Source organism: Canis lupus, chromosome 16 (assembly GCF_048164855.1).
Source record: "Canis lupus baileyi chromosome 16, mCanLup2.hap1, whole genome shotgun sequence".
NCBI classification, from domain to species: Eukaryota; Metazoa; Chordata; class Mammalia; order Carnivora; family Canidae; genus Canis; species Canis lupus.
The window spans coordinates 10,073,352-10,096,325 of record NC_132853.1 but is presented as its reverse complement, the minus strand read 5'-3'; the positions used below and the strand labels follow the sequence as shown (position 1 = coordinate 10,096,325).

At 55.8% G+C, this 22,974-nt stretch overlaps 1 protein-coding gene across 3 annotated transcripts in view; it reads left to right on the top strand.

Annotated features, from left to right (window-relative positions):
- Positions 1-22,699, top strand: part of OLFM1 (olfactomedin 1) — a 37,686-nt gene extending 14,987 nt beyond the window's left edge. For 2 of the 3 annotated variants that reach the window (XM_072778547.1, XM_072778545.1), the window contains exons 2-6: positions 695-844; positions 5,975-6,130; positions 8,062-8,281; positions 15,573-15,679; positions 20,966-22,699. In XM_072778547.1, coding sequence (XP_072634648.1) covers positions 695-844; positions 5,975-6,130; positions 8,062-8,281; positions 15,573-15,679; positions 20,966-21,640 — 1,308 coding nt within the window. In that variant the 3' untranslated portion in view covers positions 21,641-22,699. Of the gene's footprint in view, positions 1-694; positions 845-5,974; positions 6,131-7,549; positions 7,879-8,061; positions 8,282-15,572; positions 15,680-20,965 lie in introns of those variants that run through there. The other variant, XM_072778548.1, reaches the window with a different exon arrangement.
- Positions 22,700-22,974: the final 275 nt, after the last annotated feature.

The following is a 22,974-nucleotide window of genomic DNA, read 5'->3' as shown; positions in this document are numbered from 1 at the left end:
TGGGTGTGACCTGGCACAACATGTCCCCAGAAACTTGGTGACATCCACCAAATGACTCGTGGGTGGCAGCCCTCGCAGGGTTGGAGGCCAGGCGTCTCCTTGGGCAGCCTCTGCCAGGCTGCTTGCGGGACGGCAGCCGGGGCCAGGGGTCGTTGGGGCTCTGGACTAATGGGCTGTGGGACCCCAGCTGTTACCGCAGGCGCCCCATCCCTGAGCGGCAGGGACGGCAGTGCGAGGCTGCGCCAGCCACCCCTGCTCGCCTTCTGGGGAGGAGATCTTATTTCTGAATTACGTGCTGCTGTGAGTCAACCAGCCACTTGCTCTCCAGCCCGACTCCTTACCAGCTTGCGGCCTCTCCCCATCCCGTCTACCTCCCCTAACCATTTGGTCAGTTGCCAGAACACCAACATCCCTGGAATTGAAAAATCCCCTGGATTTGAAAAAAAAAAAAAAAAAAAAGTCCAGAGTCTTGCCGGTTTGATTTCCTTGTAGCCCCAGGCATCCTGATGGGATGCGACCCCTTTGTTCTTGGGGGCCCCGTCCCTCCCCGTGCTTACACCGCGGCTCTGGACCGTTTCTGTCCTCTGCCAGGGCTCAGACTCTGCCCATCCTCCCTGCTTGTCGTGCCTGGTGCGCTGCCTTGTGATCTCACTTCTCTCCCTCTCGCTCCCTCACCCACCTGCCCCCCCTGCAGGTGTTGCCCACCAACCCTGAGGAGAGCTGGCAGGTGTACAGCTCTGCCCAAGACAGCGAGGGCAGGTGTATCTGCACAGTGGTCGCCCCGCAGCAGACCATGTGCTCACGGGACGCCCGCACGAAACAGCTCAGGCAGCTACTGGAGAAGGTGAGTCTGTGTGGGGCGCGTGTGCGCGTGCGTGTGTATCCGTGTACGTCCGTGTGTGTGCCCACCCTGGCTCCAGGGTTTGGCTAGTCTGCAGGGTCTGTCCCCACTTCAAGGCCTCCCGCTCTTAGCGTATCCACACCCAGAATATTTGTGTGAATGAGGGGTTAGTGGAGACCCCCAGGGATGGCCCCAGGGGAGGTGAGCGGACCCTGCTGGTCACTCCCCTGAGGAGCCCCGTGGGAGTGGGGAGAGGTGACGTGGGCTGCTCCCCCATACCATGCCATGCCACCATCTCCCCACCTCCCCTGGCGCCCAGGAAACCTGGGGGCTCGGAGCTGTGGCCGAGCAGCCAGGTGGGAGTGCGCCCCGGGAATCCCTGGAGCTCCACCCGATGGGCTCTTTCTGCTGCCCGTGAGCAGGTGGGTCAAGTGCACACTGGGTGCAAGTGCACACTGCGTTCTCACCTTTGCGGCCCGCTGGCTCAAGCACAGGGTTTAAATCCATTGTTTCAAATAATCTTCACAAGAATCCTGTAAACTTGGTGAAGTTCTTTCACCCTGTTTCACCACCCACATTCTCACATGGACACCGCACACCCACACACACGCTGTGCACAAACCCACCTACACATCCCATGTACACAGCACACATACGCCCCACATATGCACATATGCGCACGATATACGTACAAACACACCTCATATACACTCCACATACCCCCACATGTACACACCAGATACACACATATCCCACATACAGCACATAGCACACACACCCCATGTACACAGCACACATACGCCCCACATTGGCACACAATATACATACACGTGCACACACCTCATATACACACCACACACCCCCACACATGTATACACCAGATACACACACATCCCGTGTACAGCACATAGCCCATGTACACAGCACACATATACCCCATATACACAATATACATACATACACATCTTATATACACACCACACACCCCCACACACATACACACCTCATATATACACACACCCAATGTACATAGCGCACATATACCCACACACACAATATACATATATACACATCTTATAGACACACCACACATACCCACACACATACACACCAAATACACATATGCCCCATGTACAACACATTCCCCATGTACAAAGCACATACCACACACCCCACATACAACATACATACACACTTATACATGCCTCATATACACCCCACACACCCCACACATACACACCAGATACACATGCACCCTTATACCACACATACCCCATTATAGCACATACCACACACCCCAACATACAACATATATACACACACATACACACCTCATATATACCCCACATACACCCCAAACACACATGCACCTGCACCACATGCACACCACCCACACACACACATGCCACATACACACCTCCCACTCACCCTCCCATACATACACACACCCCACATACACATCACACACGCACATACCACTAAGCCAGGGCTGTGGCTCCTCACTGGGGAAGGTCATGGCCCAGCGGCTGGTGGAAGGACAGCACTGCTGTGCCGTGCTAGGTCAGAACTGCTCAGCTTGAGCTCAACCACAACCCCTCGTACAGCTGCAGGCAAAGCAGGTCCCTGTCTTGGCCTCAGTTTCCCCAATGTGGAGGGAAGGCATGGGTAAGTGATTCCTGGGCACTTCCGGCTCTGTGCGGTTCCCGGGGTGAGTGTGGGGGGGCCTGGCGATGGCACCTGCCCACCCTGTAAGGGATAGTGTGGTCTTTGTTCTGCCCTCCCAAGCCCACCCAGTATGTCGTTTAGAAAGAATTAAAGTAAAACGCATTTAGCAGATTCCACAAACGTTCATTAACACCAAACTAGACTGAAGCCTAATTGGGCCTTTAATTATTCAGAATTGCAGAGGAAGGAGGTGGAGCTGGGAAGGGCCTCTGGGACCTCCGGGTTGGGGGGGAGTTGGGCGGGGACCAGGCAGGGGTGGGTGCCAGAGGGTGGGAGATCCGGAAGACTGGTTGGGTAGGGGGGCCCTGGAGCTCTTGGAGGAGGGGCCCTCTGGGTTCCAGAAAGCTCTGAGAGCCCCTGGGAGTGCAGCCTTTGGGGCCCTCCTTTCTGCTTCATACTGTGTGGTGTCAGGGCTGAAAGATTTAAAGCCCCATTTTATACCCCGGTGGGCACTGTGTTTTCAGAGGGCAGCAGCCTTTTGTTGTAAAGGAGGCCTCTCGGCTTCCTGCTCTGATTGTGTGGCGGGGGCAGGGCTGCCAGCTGCCCCTTTTCCTGCCTGCAGGTGCACGGAGCTGGGGGTGTGCCCCCTCAGCGGAGGGGCTGGGGTCCCAGCTGAGCACAGGGGTGTAGCTCTGGGCTTCTCCGGCCTGGCTGCATGTGGTACTCCGCCCGTGGAGTCGCAGGCCGCACACCCAGGGGTCTGGCTATAATTGGCCCAGAGTCCCTGGGAGGGCCTGGTGGCCAGGACCTGATAGACGCCCCAATACTGACCTGCGGCCAGGGCCAAGGGCCACGAGACCCCCGCCGAGTGCAGAAGGCCTGTGGTGGCCACGGGTTCTGCTCTCTTTGAAGAAGCCACCAGCCCTGACTTTGGAAGTGTGGGCTTTGGAGTCAAGCCGGGCTTTGGATCGTGGCTGACTGCCGTGTGATGGTAGACAAGGTGCTTGCCTTCTCTGAGCCTTGGTCTCCTCTTCTTGCACAAAATGGGGCTCGAAAGAATGTTTGCTTCCCAGGGTTTTATAAAGATCGAATGGAATAAGCGCCACGATGGAACATCGAGGGTGTTCAGTGAATATTAGCAAGTGTCTGTTCCCCTGAGGCAGGTGTGTGTGCTGCACGTGGCTGCCCCTCCCCACTTCCTGTAGCACCCGCTGCCACACTGGCAAAGCCTGGGGAGGACGGGGTCACTTGGCAGCTGTGTGACCTTGAGCTTGTCAGTTGGCTTCTTGGGGACACATCCTGCGGGAAAGAGGATGGATGGCCAGGGCCAGGGTCTTCTCCAGGGAGGACACCCACCTGGGACTGGTTGTGCCCTTGGGCCCAAACATCTGCTTTATGAGCAGCCAGAGAGGGGGGTCCTCGCTTAAGTTGGGACGGACAGCATTAAGGAAAATCTGCATTCTGTATTAAGAATTCGGGATAGCTTGGCATCTTAAGCATTTGTTTTCTAAATCTTAAATTTAATCTTCTTTGAAATGCCTTAAAAGCATTCCTTCTCTGGCAAACAAGAAGCCCGTAGCGCTGCGTGAGGCCCCGGTTGGAGGCTGAGACGGAGCCGGCGCGGACCCATCCGCTCGGCACACAGAAGCCCTTGCTCTTGCGGGTTTTGCCAACACATCAAGAATCCTTTGTCTCAGGAGGGGAAAAGGGTCTTGACTGGAGCGGCCACTTCTGTTCCTCCTCCCATCTTTGTGGCTACAGGAGGCACTGAACACATTAGGCAAGGCCATGGGCTGCGGCTGTAGGAGTGAATAAAGCCCCAGTCCCCTCCTGCTCCATGTTTCCTGTCCAGCAACGTGGTTGAGACAGATGTGTGGGTCACTGCTGGGCAGGCATTGTGCCAACAAGGTGATGCTCTTTCCGAGTGGTATGCAGCTGCTTCTGGCTTGGCACATCATGGAAGCCTCTCTGGAGGAGGTGACGTTTGGCTGGGCTGTGCTTTGAAATATGAAGGGAACCAAAAGTCACAAATGTTCTCAAAGGAAGTCCTGCGGGTCATTCGCTGTGACGGAACCAGACAGGTGCGGGGGGGAGGGGCAGGGAGATAGAAAGTAATAGAACAAATATTTTCCAGGTCCCCATAAAACGACTCAAGAGACAGGATCAGAGCACGTCAGAGTCACCCACGTGTTGTATTTTACATACCTGGATTTTTAAACTGGATTTGTGTGTCACTTTTAAATAACGAGCCATAAAAATCCCAGGCATTTTAAAAATGCTGCAATGAGTAATATCGGTTTTTCTCCTACTGAGAAGCCTTTCTTTCGGTTGCGCTCTTACTTTGTTTTATTTGCGGGGGTGGAGGATGTACCGTAAGTGGTAGAAACCGCACTGTCATCTTTTCACTGACCGAGTTGAGCTACGTGTCACACCCAAATGATTCTGTTCCTGAAAGGGAGAGGATTTTCGAAGGCAGCGAGGAACCAGAAATGGAGATTTGCTTGTGCTTGTGAGGGTAGCTGCTTCGTCCCTGGTAATTGGATGAGGTTCTGAGAAATGACCCAAACGCCACCGCGCAATCCTGAGTTCCATCCGCCTCCCCACCGCCCCAAATGCATGTGCTCAGAAGCACCAGCCAGTCTCCCAAAAATAAAATGCATTGGCAGGTGGCTGCATGAAAACTGTTTTCCTTTTAAGCTCTCTGGAATCCTGTTGAATATTAAAGTTCCATCTTGAGGCGAGACTCAATTCAGATCCGCCTGCAAAGATGTAAAACAGCGATTCTTCATTTGCTGGGTGATTGATTCCTGACTCTATGCTCTGAATGTGTGTGTTTGCAGAGCAGTCATCTACCTATGATACCGTGGGGCGTGATGGATGGCGCGCAAGATGGGGACAAGGGTTGATGCACAATCAGGGGGAGCAGTTTCCTCGTAGCCTGGCTCCACGCTCCTGCGATCGAGCTTCATGGCAGGACTCCAGTGAGATTTAGGGGGACAGGGAGCCTCCACCGGGGGTGCAGGGAGCCCGACAGCACTATTCATCCTTGTTGGTTTTTATGCCCACCTAACCCGTTTCATCCTGCAGAATAAAGAGACTGAGACACAATACCATCCCCCGGACAATTAAGGAGGGAAAAAAAAAAGGTCACCCAAAGCCATATACACCTGGAGCTGTGAGCAGGGAGGACCCGGGGCTCCTGTTGCATCCCTGGCTGTGAGAGCAAGCATTCTGGAACATGGCAGAGGAAATGTTTACCAAACCAATTTGCTCTGTTTGGGGAGTTCTTGGTCATAACACTCCCCGACGCTGGTGATTAACTGGTAAATAATGCATGGGCCGCCTCTGGTTCCCAGTGCGTCGGCCGCATGGAAAAAAAGGTCACTGTCATGTATTAAGAGGCAGATATGACGGCAGGCGTGGGCGCCTGTTGCCGCTCCTTTCCTGAACCTGTTGCCTTTTTGGCAGGTGCAAAACATGTCTCAGTCCATAGAGGTCCTGGACAGGCGGACTCAGAGGGACTTGCAGTACGTGGAGAAGATGGAGAACCAAATGAAAGGGCTGGAGTCCAAGTTCAAACAGGTGGAGGAGAGCCATAAGCAACACCTGGCCAGGCAGTTCAAGGTATGTATCCTCCCTCTCCTTGTCCTTTCCTGCCATCCCCTTCCCCTCCAGAAATAGAAACTCGGGGTGGGGGAGGAGCCCTGCAGAAATTGCCCTTTGCCTTGAACGCGGCCTCCATCCTTGGGAACGGAGAGGCGGGCTGCCCTCGCCCTGGTTTGGCAAAAGGGCCCATGAAAGGGATGGATGGATGGATGGAGCAGTGGTTTTCAGCTCCCGTTAGCTTCTCAGGCTGGGGTCCCAGGACCTGGCTTCTCAAGCCAGTGCACAAATGAGCTGGGAAGGGACACGACTGGTCCTTGTCATTCTGCAGCTGCTGTAGGTAAATCACATTAGCCAAGGATTAACTTAATTGATTAGAGCCATTTCTGAGCAGGGATCACTCAGGGCAATTTTTCACATCTGACCTAATTTAGCTATGACAAGGCACACTGTAGATTTGCAGGGAGGAAAGAGAGAGACACCAACATCTTTCTCACTTCCTGGTAAGTGGTTTTTGTTTTCGTTTTTCTTCTCTCCGGGTAACTCTGGACATTAAGGCCAGAGTTTGACCTAAAATTATATATACATATATAGAAATATGTATATATATATGCCTCTAGTTTGCTCAGCTTCAAAATGATCAAATTGAAAAATTATATGCACCTTAATTAAGGTATACATGCATGTTAATTAGCAATCTAGGCCGGATATAAATGAACAGGTCAAATTACACAGCCCCGCTTGACTAGAAATTGCTGATGCTCTGTCTTCCTGTCCTTTTTATGCTAATGTTTTCCTTTGATGTGCTCCCTGCATGAAGCAAGAACTAATCCGCTTTTAAAAGCGATACATTATATAGACGAAACGGCAGGCTAACGAAGTAATAAATCTATATTATAAATAAAATAATGGCAGGCCTGATCCTCTTGAGGAGCAATGAGCCGATTGCTCACGTTGGAGGCAGGTGAACATGTTGTCCTTGCTTCTGACACGTCATCGTGAATTATCTCGGAGAGAAATTTCGACCCGCCTGACCAAAGAGTTTGTGTCTCTCCCTGAAAGGCCAGCATTCCCTTCGCCATGGTAGATTCCAATTCCTCTGAAGACGGGGGCATCTTTAGCCACCATGGGCTAGCTCGTCTTTGCAGGCACTGTCCACGCAGGCGTCTCTCCCAGTTCCAAAATTTGGGGCCGTATGGCCCCGGGGGAGAAAAAAGCAACCCCTGGCATTTGACCATGCTTTAATTGCATTATGAATTCCACCAGGAACTGTGAGGGAATCTCTATAACCGTTAAAGCCGTTGGTTTGGACTAAATCTGGCAATGAAGTGTGATTTTTTTTTTTAAGTGACCATGAAAATATTTGTCTATGAATGGCTGTCTGTTTAAGGCAGGCTAGTGAGGTAGCTCTTCAACGGTATTTCATTTTCTTGCTTGCAGGGCTAACTTAAAAGAGTTTTTTCAATGCTGCAGTGACTGAAGAAGCAGTCCACTCCCATGTAACCATGAAAGAGGGTCAGAGAGCTTTTGCACCATGCATTTTTACTATTATTTTCCAATACTTAGCACCATATCACTAAGGAACCTTGAACACAACCAGGATCCTCTTTTGCATGCGACTGTAGATGCATTCCATGGATAGTTTGAAACCCTTGTCAATGCATTTTTTGAAAAAGAAAAAAAAAAAAAGAAACTTTGTGTGTGTGACTAAAAGCATGTAACCTTAAGATGTTGCATTCTAAACTGACAATAAAGACCTTTCCCAAATATGTTGGTGTTCTGAAGACTGGTTAATATGCTCTTCTAACTCTCTTGGGCCAGAATACATAAACCCATAAATGAAACAGGAGTGTACACACATGCTCCCTCGCCCGGGGAGAAGCCAGGCCAAGGAAGGGTGTTGCAAGTTTTTGCACGCAGAGCACTGAACCCAGCTTATTTTAACCTTGCAGGCGATAAAAGCGAAAATGGATGAACTTAGGCCTTTGATACCTGTGTTGGAAGAGTACAAGGCCGATGCCAAATTGGTATTGCAATTTAAGGAGGAGGTCCAGAATCTGACGTCAGTGCTTAACGAGCTGCAAGAGGAAATTGGCGCCTATGACTACGATGAACTTCAGAGCAGAGTGTCCAATCTTGAAGAAAGGCTCCGTGCATGCATGCAAAAACTAGGTAGGACCAGAACCCTGCGGGGCCATGGCGCTGCACCTGCCACCTCCGCTGTCGTGCAGGCATAGGGAGTGGTGCTGAAGTTGGACAGCGCCCGCCTGGCTTCTGGGAGGCCCTGGCCGGATTAGGGCTCCTGGGTAGGGCTTCCGCTTAGGAGCGTAGGTGGCACTCACCCTCAGCCACTGACCCACCCCGTGCAAAGGGCAGCTCACCGACCCCATGAAGTCACACATCTGGAAAAAAAAAGCATTAGACGCCACATACCATCTGTATGTGTGTGTATGTGCGCTTGCACATGTGAGTGCGTGCGTCTGTGTGTGTGGTGGGTGAGTTTAGGACACAAGTTTAATAGGGCTGGAAACATACATCTCGGATTCTCTCCAGGTTGGGAACAAGGGCTGACGAAACTCCCGAGATAGCAGATCATGCGTAGTTTGGATACACAAGGAAAGAAAATCTGGTCACGGCGCCGTAAGAGGACTGGCCATTCACAGCGAGTAAAAGCATTGGTCCATCCCAACAGCTTGGATGGAGGGAGCCTCTGAGTCCATGGGCTCCTGCACCCTGTTGTTGCTTTCTGGGGGACGCCCCCCCCCCCCGCCAGATTCTGGGCTGTGTTTGAATTCCCACTCACCTTATCAACATCCCTGTTGGTTGCTTTCACAAATCTTGACTTGTTGGCATCTGAGCCCACTTCTGGCACATTTCAACCTCCAGTCCATTCTTAGATTTTCATGTGAGGACTAGCTGGCACTTCTCACCTCCTGTTTTTTGACACCATGGTTGCTCATGTTCATACTGTATATTTCTTAGGATACCTTGGGGTAATTTTTTGGGTAATTTTCGTTTATGAAGAAGTTGCCCTTAGGTTTTATCTGATATTCTAACTTGATTCCCTCACCTACCCCCACCACCACACACCCCAAACGCCTTCTTATAAACTTAAAATGTCCCAGAGTAGTAAATACTTTTTAAAATCCCTGGTGCCTGAGGTGAAAGGGAGAGAACATCTGAAGGGCAAGGAAGTAGTCGGCCAGCCCCCCCGTTGGATGGAGCAGGTCTGCATGTCCAGCTGGTCTTGAACGCCACTGTAGGCCTCCCAGCAAAGGCAAACACTCGAAAGTCCCCCAGACCCGAGGAGGACCATGAGAGGCGTTAGAAGTTTAATCTGCTTTAACGTGGGCACTTCTGCTGTGTCACACAAGGGATTGTCTACTGCGTTTTTCCAGTGATGTGCTTCATGGAGCCCCAGTCCTGGCGTGTCAGGGGCCAGGGGACCTGGGATGGCCCCCAGGAGGGGTTGGGGCCGAGCAGTCTCCACAGCGCTTCCCGTTCTGACATGCCAGGGGTCGGTGTGGATGTTTAGAATGTTCACAGTTACGGGGCTATCCTTATGACTACGGGTTATGTAGTTATTTCCACTGGGCACAGGTTGGGGTTTCTACTTAGAACTAGCCTACGCTGACCACCTCTCTCGGTCCAGACCCTCCAAACACCCCCACCCAGGGGTCTCTCTCTGCCTCTGAAGAATCCAGGGGCGGGGGTTTATTGGTTATCTTATCCCCTCCCTGGGATACAGACTGTGTATACCAGCGAGAAACTGAGATGGGACCTCTGCACTTTCCCAGTAGGCGGTCAAGGAGCAAAGCAGAAATTCTGAGTGGAAAGTTTTAAACACCCAGAAGCCACAGGCCTCTCCAAGGGGGATGCCACCCCGCTTGGGACGAGCAGCCTTTCCATCTGTACCTGGCCTATTTTTAGAAGCTGCATGCATTTTCCTTGCAGCTTAGGATCTTGGGGCTTTCACACAGTTACCCTTGGGGCCGCTGAGATGGTTGGTCTGGGAGTAAAGAGAGAGGCTGACTCCCAGGGGCTGCATGCTCTCCCACCGGAATGCAGCCGTGTTTTCTTGCCTGTGTGTTTCTTTCTGGAGAAAAACCTGGTCTTGTAGGTAGACCTGCTGAGCTGGAATCTGCAAGGAGCCTAGGGATCTGCATTTAACTAGCACCTGGGGGATTCAGATGAATGCCAAAGCGTGAGAGCCCGGAGCTACAGCAGGCAATGTTGTAAGGTAGTGAAGCGTCACTCTGCAGCCGTGGGACTCTCCCCAGGCCCTGACTGTCTCCAGTGGCAGCCACCTGTTTATCTGTACAGTGAAGGTAGAGGAGTCCCCGTGCCATGGGATCGCCGTGTGAGTCCAGGGATGCCTCACATCCTGGCACATCCCCTGTGCCCAGCAGTGTGATAGGCAGGCAGATAGGCGGGCAGGTAGATATAATGGGTCCATAGATGGACAGACAGGTGGGTGGGTAGGTGTGGTGGTAGATAAGTAGGCAGATAATAGATTGAACAGTAGCTCCTCCCTCTCCCGAAGTCTCCATTCAAGCTCAGTAACTGGAGGACCACATTCATCTCCCAAATGGGCAGCACCTTAGCAGCCTGTTTGCTTGCTTGGAGGTCCCCTGAGCATAGAGCAGAGGAGCCCGCCTCCTGCACTCTGGGCCCCCTCCCCTCTGCACCGACAGCTGTCCCAGGGGCTGGGGCTCCTGCAGGATGTAGCCTCCTCCTGGTAGCCTGCCCACCCACCCACCCCACCCCCCATCCCGCTCTCTCAGAGCCTTGGCTCCTAGATCTGAAGTCTCCTCCCCAGTGTAGACGCTGAAGCTCCCCCCAGAGTGCTTTCAGTGGGTTCCCTCCCTGTGGCCACCTTCTCTTTAGGTTAGCATGACAGGTAATTCCTGATCCCAAAACATACACAGGGAAAAAAGAAGATTCTGTTTGTTTTCTGTTTCTATTTGCAAAGATTCCTCTCTCTATGGGATCGTATGTTTTTCCCAGATGCTCAGCCGGAAATGACTCTGAAACTCCATTTCTAAAACTGGAGGTGAGGCTCAGCATCTCTGGGCATCCTCTGCAAGGAAGGCAGCCTCTGACCACTCCCCTGAGCTCCCCTGGTTTCCAGACAGGAGAATGCCAGAGCTGCCTAGGGACCCTGTCCCCCAGGCTGGGGCATGAGAGTTCACTGTCACCCCATGGAGAACCTGCCGAGGCAGATGACCCAGAAGCCCAACTGACTGAGCCAGAGACTCAGGATCCAAGGCAAGATGCTGTTCATACACCAATATGCTCTGAGCATCTCCTGTGCCTGGTTAGCTTCAGGCCTCAATATTGTTGTCTGTACAATGGGGGCAGTGGGGTGGGGGAAGAGCTGAGTTTTAGCTGAGTTACACCATCCTGGGTGGAAAGGAAGTGCCCTGACACCCAGAGCCCCGGCATCAGAACCTCTAGGAGTCTCCTTTCCACTGAGAACACAAGTGAATGAAGCCCGGTGGGCTTCAGCCTCCCCACCAGCCCAGCATCCCCGTTGATAACCACCAGCGTGTAGACGTCTCTCCAGTTTAGGTGTCAGGGCAGGGTGCTTTGCCTTGGCACAACATCCTGGGTGCTCTTTCCTGGGGGAGGCAGGTCTGAAGGCTCCTTCCTCTTCTCTAACCCTCGAGATGCGGCAGGCTCAGGAAGGCAGAGGGATGGGCCCTGACCTGCACCCAGGGGTCTGGAGGGGCTGGGGGAGGGTGCGGCTGGCATGGGTGATGATAAGTAGCACAAGTGGGTTTTGCATTCAGTGGAGGATCCAAGAGCTGAGTTTGGGATGCCTCCGCCTGTGGAAGCCCCCACGGGAAAGAAGCAAGCCCACGCCTGATGTGCCACTCACGTGTTGACCCAAGAGGGATCCTGGCAGGGCAGGCTTCCCCTTCTGAAGTCCTCCCAGGAAGCACTCGGAGTTGTGCCTGGTGAGGGGTCTCCTGGTGCCACTCCCAGGCTCTGGGTCCGTGTGTACAGCTTGCGTGAGGTCTGCTCCGTCCTCGGGTTGTTGCACCTGCAAGGACGTATGTCTGCCCAAGCTCCCAGCTTTGCACTGTTCCCAGTCCACCAGGGATAAAAGCTGGGACCAAGGGAGAACAGAAGCCCAGAGCCCAGACTGCCTGCTACCGGGCTCTGGGCCCCTCACTCTGATCTGTGCCCTGGTCCCTTGGTGGGCTTGCCACCCTGGGCCTGCTCAGGGCTCCCTGTGGAGACTGTCCCGGCTGTTGTTCAGAAGTGGATTCCTTCTAGGAATAGCAAGAGGTGAATGATTTCATCTGCAGGGCACTGCTTTGTCCCGGATCCCGGCTTTGCAAGGTGTCCCCCACACTGAGACCCGTCCTGGGCTCTGGTCCTGGGCTCTCAAGGGCTGCCAGGCCCTCCCAGCTGGGAGCGCTGGCCCTGGAGCTCCACCTCCTTTAAGCTGCACCTGCTCAGGGTGCAGCCTCCTCCCCTCCTTACGCACATCCTGAGCCCTCGTGACGGAGAGGGACACTTTCCTGAACTGAATGTGCCAAGACTCCTCCATGAGGCTCTGCCATGGGGCTTTTATAGATCCTGTTAGCTCCTGAGGTCTTGGCAGAACCAGTCTGGACAGAGAACCAAAAATAACTCCCTGACTCAAGCGGGGGGGGGGGGGGGCAGCCTGCAGCCCTGTAGGCCCTGGAGACCTGAGCCTGCAGCCAGTGGTTGGAAGAGTGGGGCTCCCAGGCCAGCCGGACCCTTTTCTTTACACTCTGATCCCTCCAAGGGGCTGGGGAGGCTGGTGCTCTGCCCGTGGCGCCAGGAGCACCGGGGTGAGGGGCAAACTTCAGCCCTGGGAAGGCCGGGGGCTGGCGCTACCTCAGAGCCTCCCCCTCCAGATCATACCTGACCTGCAACCTGTGTCCCTGCGGTGGCCCAAAGCCCCCAGTGGGCAGGATGCAGTGGGGCGGGCGGTCCAAAGCAGCCCTGACACCGACTGTTCTCCACATCTTTATTCTGAACCCATGGTCGGGAGAGCGGCCGCTATGTCCACTGAGCATCAGGCACCCTTCTAGAAGCTCCCCCCACAGCTACGCCCTGTGCTTACGGAAAAAGGAAACTATCTGTGCCAGAGTTGGAGGAGGGTGACCCTGCGTCACCTCCCATCCCCTCTGCCGAGGTGTGTGGGGAAGGACAGACGCGTGAGGGTTTTCTGAGACGTGAATCATTTTACCTCTAAGTACCTGGGAGATGATTCACTCGCTCGTTCATGGCCAATCCCGCAGGCAGAGCCTTGAGGAAATAGTAAGAGTGCAACAAGCTTGTGGCCTTGGGCAGCGAGACCTGGACGCAGGGGTCTGAGGCCCCAGGAAATGTGTGGTGGCCAGCATGAGTCAGTGAGGACCAGGTGGGCAGTGTTCCAAAGGCAGAGGCATGGGTTTGGGCCAACGATCCAGGACAGGTGGGAGGGTGGGTGGAGGGGCCTGCCAGGTGGAGGAACAGGCTGGGCAAAGGCATGGAGGTGGGAAGGGCCAGGCATCCGAGTGGAGCTGGGGTGCTGGCCCACCATCTTCACCTGCCAGGTGTGATGCGGAGGACAGACATCTGGTCTCCTTCGGAGAAGTCATCTAGCACAGGGGCTGTGGCTGCGCAGACTTGAGTTGGCATCACACTGTGTGGCACCTGGTCCCATCGCGTGCTATTGGATGGAAAACCCACGGGCCCACGAAGCTCCCTGAGCCATGACACCCCTGGGGGTGACGGCACCTCCTTCCAGGCTGCCGGCAGGACCGCTGGCCCCTGGTGGCTGGAGGTGGCCCCTGTCAACATCTCCCGATTCCCACCCCAGTTCAGAGAAGCTGCTGTCTCCCGGAGGCAGCCCGGAGTCCCCAGGTCATAGGAACCAAGAGAGCGCAGGGGTCACCAGCCCTGACCACCTCCTTGGTCTTCCTGTCCCTGTAGATGCTGCTGACCCCTGAGCCTTCCTCCATCCCCTTGTCCTCCCACAGACAGGAGCCCAGCGAGCTTGCTGGCATTCTTAGCAGGGACCTGGCACGCCTGCAGACATGCCACCAGCCCCACGAGCCATGAGTCCTGCCAGGAAACCGCGGGCTGTGAGGGGACCGTATTTATGTGGGAGAGCACACGATTGCTCCTGAAAGTGGCACAGACAGGAAATCTGGAAAGTGGGGAGGGATAGGCGGGTAAAAATAGGTGTGGACCGAAGACAGCAGCCACGCGTGAGCAGGGCGGTGCCACCGACAGGGATTTGGGTGCAAAGCCAGCCCCGCTCCTACCTGCACCTGCAGGCAGCTCTTGTCCCTCCCTCCAGCATCTGTGTCCCCCCGCCAGCACGAGGAGATGGGGAGACGGGGACCCCAGGCACTGGGCTGGGGTGTCGGGGGTCTGTCCTGTGTGATGATGCTAATGCTTTAAGTTCATAGAGACCTGTTTCTGAGGCCCGGCCCACCCTATGCTTTGTGGGATTATCCCAGCTAAACGGTGTCCCCGGGTTAAGTCACTGACAATCTTCTGAAAGCTCCCGGATCTTCCGGGGACCTTGCTGAGTGCACTGTGTCCACGTGCTGATCCGGCTGCCGTGGCGCAGGAACGCCTTGGCTCTCCAGGCTGGGGCTCACTTATCCTGGAAGACCTAAGTGGCAGTGCACAAGGCTGGTGTCGGGTGGGAGTGGAGGGGCTGGGTGCACCCAGCAGGCCGGCGGGGCTGTGGGAAGGGCGCTGGGCAGGGAGCACCGGATCCCGGCCTCGGCTGTGTCCCGTGCTAGCGTCGCCCTGAGTCCCTCCGGGCCGGCGTCTGTGAGCCGGGTGGGGCTGAGGCCGCATTCGAGGCCCCATCTGTCCCGCTGCCCTGCTCGTCCATCAGTGCCTCCGGAGTCCCTGCCTTCTGGCCGCAGGGTTCCCCCAGGCAGAAGGGACCTTCTCCCCCTGCAGGGGACGCTCTCAGGGTCTCCAGCAAAGGGGCGGAATTGGTCTTTCCCCTACTCCGGTTCTAACTGGCCGAAGGGTGCAGGCCCGGGGGCGCCTCCCAAAGAGGTGCCTCAGGAACAGGTGGAGCCCTGCCCGGAGCCCTGCCTGGAGCCTAACAACCTGGGGACCAGGGATGCTCTCTGTCCTGCAGCCTTAGAGGCTGGGGCGGCTGCTGTGCCCACTGCCCAGAGAAGGAAACTGTCCTGGCGAGGCTGGTCCTCCACATGTGCTGCTGTAGCGCCTCCACCTCCACCTCCACCCCCAAGTCCCTCAGGACAGAGGGCGTGAGGCCGGGGGTGGGAGGGGTGGCAGGGCGGCTGTTCCTCCCCTTCCCTGCCCAGCCTGGCCTCAGTGGCTCTGTTTGGGTGGGGAGGGGGCTTCTCTGGCCTTTGGGGCTGCGTGTGTCACCACATCCTCCTGCAGTGGATGGTCGGGGTCCGGCCAGGGGACTCACTGTCCTGTGCTGTGCACTGTCTTCCAGCCTGTGGCAAGCTGACGGGCATCAGCGACCCTGTGACTGTCAAGACCTCTGGCTCAAGGTTCGGGTCCTGGATGACAGACCCTCTGGCCCCAGAAGGTGATAACAGGGTAAGTGCCTCCTGCACCGGGCCTGGGCCTGGGTCTCCATCCCCCGAATATCTGGCCCTCACTTCAGTGCCCACGTACCCGGACACCCACTCAAGCGTTTGTTGGCTTGAGCGCAGCTGGGCACCCCTGGGGGTTGGTTCCCCGCAGCTTCAGGGAGGGGCTCAGGTACTGGCTGAGGTCACAGACCACAGGGGTGGGAACCGATATGGGAAAGATGGTAATTGTCAGGACAGGTGGACCCCTGCAAACCGTCTCCAGCTGGAGAACAGGGGAGGGGAGCCCGAGTCTGGCTCTGCATCCGGAACCTTCCAGACACTCCCAGCCCCACCTGTGCTCCAGGAGGAGCACCCATTAGGAGCCTTTCTTAGTTTAAAGGCATCTCATTTGTGTCTCATTTGTTACTCCTTTCAAGGCTGATGGAAACCCGTGTTCCTCTTTGATTTAGGGAAGAGACCGTGTTCTTTTTTCCCCAGACATTTCCTCCCTGAGTAAAAACTCGGAAAAGGAAAGAAAAGCAGGGCCTGGGGTGTGACCTCCTGGGAGCCTCCCTGGGGTGTGGGGGAAGGCCAGCCGGCTGAGTGCAGAGACGCCATCTGGGCCATGTGTCCTCTGGCCATGCGCCCTCTCACTGGCTAAGCTCCGGGTGAACTCGCCACAGTCTGGGGTGACTCCTACCCACCCCCTGGTTTTCAGGGGCTTACAGGATGTTTACAAACTGATCACTTAAAAAAAAAAAAAAAAAAAAGCTACTCTACTCTTTTTCCGGGTGGGATCCAGAGTGGGACTTCTGGGCCTTGTCTGGAGGACTCTTACTGGGAAGGGAAGGGTCAGGGTCACTTCCTCTCTCCCAGATTTCTGGTCTCTGCAGCTCCCCTCCCCCACTGCCAGGCCTGCTGGGCAACAGGAAGCAATGTCTCTTGCATTTCGGACTTGAGGTGGCAGCTCACTTTCTCTTGGGACGTTGGTGGGCGAGGGGCCATGGCCGCGGGCCCTCTGGAGGCCCCTGATCTGTGTATCTCCCCTCCTGCCCCCAGCGCAGGCAGGCAGCGCAGCGCCTCCCTGGAGCTCATTCCAGCCTGGGCGACAGAGGACACTGGAGGGCCCGACCCAGGACTGCAAAGCCAGGGTGCGAGTGCAGACAGGTGTTCATGGGGTGGTTTCTGTTTTATGTTCTAAGTGGGGACAGTTAGCTGATGCTTGCTAGTTCTGTGACCGTCTAATGGGCTGTTATCCCGGTTGGTCTTCCAGTCCACACCCTCCCGGGGAACCCCGGCTCTGTTCCGGGTTTGGTGATGGTGAGGCAGCAGGGCTCTGTGCTGGCACAACTAAGCCCTTCTGTGTGCACATTGATAGTTAACATGAGAGAGGCTGGTGGTAGTGCCCCAATGCGCGTGCCTGGCCCTCAGCGGAGCCCTCTGCCTGCCTGTCCAGGTTGGGCCTCCAGTGACCCTCCAGTCACCTGCCGGTGTGGAGGTCAGTCACCCTTTACCTCTGCTGTTTGATGAGAAAACCCCAGTCCAGTATCATGCCCACGGTCCTGGGAAAGGCTGGTCAGTGGTTTCATTAACAAGTATCTACAGCAGGTGCCAGGCTCCAGGCTGGGCACCCCCAGACCGCCCCCTGCCCCCCTACCTCCTGCAGGCTGCCTGCCCACCACGCATGCCCCACATACCCGGGCCCAGGCGCTGTGTCCACATCCAACATCACACGCAGGCCTCTGGCCCCACTGCCATAAAGAGCACTGCTCAGATCTCTTTTCAGATCCCAAGTATCGGGGCTCCTGGAAGGCAGGCTATTTGCCTGCCCCAGACAGGGAGGATGTCGGCTCACAAAGCTGTTGAGGGGTGGTGGATGCTCTTGATAATTAGACACCTGTTCTCTGCTTGATGACTCCATCGCCCTCCAGAAAAGGAGGCCCTGGTGATGGATGGAGCCTTTGGAGAAGGGGCAGCGGGAGGAGGCTGTCTTGGGAGCTGCCTGCAAGGGAAAGGGAGGAGCTCACTGGCGGGGACGCTGAGCTTCGGGGGCCTTTGGCAGCTCTGCCCTGCGGCCCTGTGGCCTGGGCCATTCTGAGCCGTGTGCTCAGCACAGCCACATCCCGCTCCCAGCCCGCGAGGGACGCGTCCCCCGACCCTGCCATTGATCTGGAAGAGAGCTGTTTTGTTTTGATCTTTTTCATTCTCCCTCCACACCTAGGAAACCAGTAACTTGCTCCAAAGGGAAACAAGAATCCACGTCAGCTTCGGGGCATGCTGCCTCAGGGGCGTGGTCAGAGGCAGGGGGTGCAGGGCGGGGGGCAGGGAGCGCCACGCAGAGGGTTCCTGGTGGGTGCCCGCCTAGGAGGCCGCGAGGAGTGGGTACAGCCGCCGCATCCCCACACCTTCCCGATGCCTTTTCACTGAACTGCCACAACTAGGTTAGCTCAGGCTCCCTTTGCACCCTTCCTTCCTTGAGTCCTTTATTAAGCACTAGCTGTGTGCCTGGCTCTATGCTGGACTCTAGTGTCCCTCTACCATGTCCAGAAGCTGCCTTCTCTCAGTGGTGACTGGTCCACCTGCTTCTGATGGCACTGATGCCAGCCTGTGGCCCCCCCCCCGAAGACCCCCTCCCCTGACTCTGCCTGTGGACCACCCTTCTGGAGTCCACACCACCTTCCCTCCCGTTGGCTGGCTTCACCGTAGATGTCCCAGGCCAGCTGCCAGAAAGGCCAGCCCCTCTGTGCCTATGTCACTCCTCTTAAGACACCACTCATTGGATTTAGGGCCCACCCTAATCTATCCTGGGATCCTTCATGACATCCGCAAAGCTCTCTTTTCTAAATAAGGGTCACATTTACAGGTTCCTGAATGTGGACATATCTTCTGGGGGTGACCAGTCATCCCACTACAAAATTGAGACCTTCCTGCCTGGGGGTGTAGGGGGGGTTTAAGAAATGCCCTCCGAGGAGTGAGCTTGATCAGTGGAGGGGGGAGCAGCAAGTGTGGGGCACAGAGGCACCAGGCTGGGGGTGTCCGAGCCAGGGACTTGGCCTGGCAGGTGCAGAGGCAGCCGGATGCTGCACGGAGGAGCCTGGAGCTGAGGGGTCAGGTTCATAGAGGAGTGATGGTCTGGAGTACAGTTCTAGAAGGTTCAATCAGGCAGTACCAGGCCTGGGGGCCAGTCAGGATGTGACAGCATCACCGGGGCAGTGGGGCCCAGGCCAACAGCAACACCGCTCAGGCACCAAGCCAGAGGGTCCAGCCTTGCCTGCACATTGGCATCTCCAGGAAGCTTTAACACGCATGCCTGCCCCCATCTCTGGAGTCCGATCCGATCGTCCTAGGAAGTGAGCGTGCCCAGGGGCTCAGAGGGCTGCCAGGTTCCAGCTCTAGGAGTTTAGATATGGGGGTTCTGGACGAGGCCAGGGAGTTGGGTGAGGCCTCCTGGGGGTGATGGGATTCTGTGTGAACTTGGGACTTGGACGAGAGGGGAGAACGAGGCATTCCAATCCAGAGATCGGAGTGAACCCAGAGGGGGTGCCTACTGGGAAGGAGGGGATCCCTTATCTCAGGGTCCCTCAGGGCTGCGATGGTCTGCCTTCTTTTGTGTCTTACAGCCACAGGCCAACAGCTGTGGTTGTTAAACATTCAGGGCCTTGTACTGATTTCCCCTCCCAGCCTAAATTGCATTTTCCAGAAGCCTTGTGCCCTACGTCCAATTTGCTAATTTCCAGGGAAAAAGAGACAGTTTACAAATCCTGAGCAATTCGGTGCCCATTTCACCCATCTCCCCCACCCCAGGAGGGAGGCACCAGACCCTGGGGGTCCCCTGTGTTCTCAGGCCTGCTCGTGGGGGAGGAGGTGTTTGCACACATTCAGGAGTGCTCTCTGTGCTGAGCGGGAGAGAGCCAGTCCCTGCGGGCATGGGTCAGGGGAGGGCTAGAGGGGACAATGTTGGAACCCCGTCTTGGAGGAAGCAGTGAGCTCCCTGTCTCAGGAGAAAGCCAAGTGGAGAGACAGGAGGGTGTGATCAGGGCCTCCGGAGCCCCCCGGCAGCACTGCGCTCGCCCATTCTAATCCGAGACCCGCATTACCGTGGGCTGGTCTGCGGGGGCTAAGGGTAATAAAAGCCTCAAAAGAGACCTAGTTTTTTTTCATTTTTTTTTAATCTCATTAAAAACAAAAAGCGCATCTGCCTCTCAGCATCCAAATGGATGCCTCAGGAACAAGGTTAGGATTTTTTTTTTTTAATTTTTAACGCATGTGTAATGCTGTGTCTGAAAGCCCGGCATCCGTAATCTCTCCCGCAGCCAGCAGAGCCTTGATGGATAAAGCAGCTGTCTTATTGCCAGACAGATGCACTGGGGATGGCGTTAGCCCGGCAGATTTTCCTCTGAGTAACTGCATTGCTTTCTAATTTGCTCCCATATTGGTTGAAAATGACTAAAGCGTTTTGTACAAAGTCTAGACAGTTTTCAAGTCAACTGGCATTTAAGCAATAATCGGAAATCTCTTCCTCTGTAACCCCAAACGTGGGCCACCCCTGGGTTTGTTATCTTGGTGGCTTGTGACACTCTGGGCCATGCACAAAACCCTCATTTCTCTTAGAGCGGAGGCCCCCGGGGTTGAATGTGACAGTGATGCCATGTGCTGAGCCCCACATGCCATGTTAATGCCTTTCTGCCCCGCAGACGGGGGCGACCCAGTCTGGGCCGCAGTGACAGCCTGGTGGGATGAGAAGCCCTGTCCTGGCGCCCTTGGCGATGGGTCCCCATGTCACAGGAGCCGCCTGGGGCTGCGAGTGTTCTCCTCTTCCAGCACCGCTGTCTTGCTGGCTCTGGGGTTCATACACTGATGACGATCCTTCCTTCCCCAAATAAGTGTGAGCACCTGCTGTGCCCTTGGCCAGGGAGAGCGCAGGGAACCCATTGCCTGGGCACTGCACAGGCAGAGGGGGCCCAGGGGTGATTCTCTCGCCACCCACTTCCCTGAACTGTGGACTCAAGGGCTTGGACCCCCTTCACAGAGTGTGCTCCTCATCCTTTCCCTAAACTGGGCCCTCCATTCTAGGCAGGGGAGCCGGTCCTATCCCCTTGGACAAGTGCCCTGCGGGTTCAGGGGAAGGACATGACATGACGTTGCCTGTCTTCGTTATCTTCCCCTGGTTCTTTCTTTTTCTCATGGGGTCGGGCCGCTGCCGAGCTAATGAAACGGAGTCTGAAGAGGGGAGGCTCGGGGGGAGAAGCCCCGCACATGTCCCCCTGCCTTCCCCCCAGAGCCGCTAATGGGTGTGCTGCTCTCTCCACAGGTTTGGTACATGGACGGCTACCACAACAACCGCTTTGTCCGCGAGTACAAGTCCATGACCGACTTCATGACCACGGACAATTTCACATCCCACCGCCTCCCGCACCCCTGGTCTGGCACGGGACAGGTGGTGTACAACGGCTCCATCTACTTCAATAAGTTCCAGAGTCACATCGTCATCAGGTTTGACCTGAAGACGGAGACGATCCTCAAGACGCGCAGCCTGGACTATGCCGGCTACAACAACATGTACCACTACGCCTGGGGCGGTCACTCGGACATCGACCTCATGGTGGACGAGAACGGGCTGTGGGCCGTCTACGCCACCAACCAGAATGCCGGCAACATCGTCATCAGCAAGCTGGACCCCGTGTCCCTGCAGGTGCTGCAGACGTGGAACACAAGCTACCCCAAGCGCAGTGCCGGTGAGGCCTTCATCATCTGCGGGACGCTCTATGTCACCAACGGCTACTCAGGAGGCACCAAGGTCCACTACGCCTACCAGACCAACGCCTCGACCTACGAGTACATCGACATCCCCTTCCAGAACAAGTACTCCCACATCTCCATGTTGGACTACAACCCCAAGGACCGCGCCCTGTACGCTTGGAACAACGGCCACCAGATCCTGTACAACGTCACCCTCTTCCACGTCATCCGGTCTGACGAGTTGTAGCCGTCTCCCGCCCGGGAGGCCGAGGGTCTGGGTCCTCACTCACACGGACATTCCTGTGGAACGGCTGCCGAGATAACCTAACGATACTAATCATACTAATTTTGGAAAAAGCAGCAGCAGCGTGGGCTCCGGCACCGTGTGGTGGTGGCGTTATGTCCGTGCACCTCCGGTTCGAGTGAGAGGGCGACACACTTGGGAAGAGACCCCCACACACACACACCCCCGCCCTGCCCCGTCTTTGCAGCTGGAACTGCAGTCCAGAGATCCCTGGTCCCCCCACCAGCCCCCAGCCGCTCCGGCCCAGCCCCCATTCTGGTCAAATAACCTACAAAAGTAAGGCAACGACTGTTGGCCCGTTCTCGCCCGAGAACAACCACTGTTAGGTCGCATGGACATTCCCCTAGATCGCGCTCAGCTCTGGTGGACGTGCCTGCTGTGTGTCATCGAGGGCCCGCGGGCCGGCCGCGCTCGGCGTCCGCAGGGGCCACCATAGGCTAGTGGGACTCATCTCATCACAGCTGCTGTCTCTCGACCGCGTGTTGTGTCTTAGCCAAGCTGCACTGAGGCTCCGCGTCCCCATGGACCCGTGTCTGGCGCCTGCTGGACGTGGCGTGCACGGCGGCAGCACCCACCTGTTTGAGCTCGCGTCCCCCGTAGATATACTGTGCCACGTCTGTCTGTCGTTTCCTTGAGGTGGTAGCTCTGTGTGTTCAGTTTATGCAATGAATGTCGTAAATGCCGTGCCGTAGTTTGGGGTTAATACGTGGATGGTTTTTGTTTCCAAAAAGACAAAAAAAAAAAAATTTTTTTTTTCAGTGTTCACCCTTAGAATGAGGTTATCAAGTTCATGTGGATAATAAAGGAATTACTCTCTTCTTGTTAAATTATCTAAATAATGTAACTGCGGATAGGAAGGGCTTATCTAGGGAAACCGAGTTTCCGCTGAAAGAGGAACGAGCCCAAGGCAACAGCGCGCGGAAAGTACAATCCTCAGTGAAAACGAGGGGAACTTTGTACCGTCCCGTTATCTAAGGAACAATAAAGATATTAGGAGATGTCTTCGCTTTGCTGGTCGTTTCTGAGGTTTTAAAGACGACAGAGCCCTCCGGAGCCCGGGTCCGGGTGGGCGTCTCCTGAGAGGCCACGTTTGGGACACGTTCTCCACTGGGTCTCTGACCCACGTCTCCCGGAGGCCAGAGGACCAGCCTGGGGCTCCGCATCCCTGGGGTGGATCAAACCCGAGGCCACACCCCCGGGACCCCACCTCACACCGCCATGGGGTCTCCCCCAGGGCACCTCTGGATGGGGTCTGGGACAGCCACCTGCAGAAAATG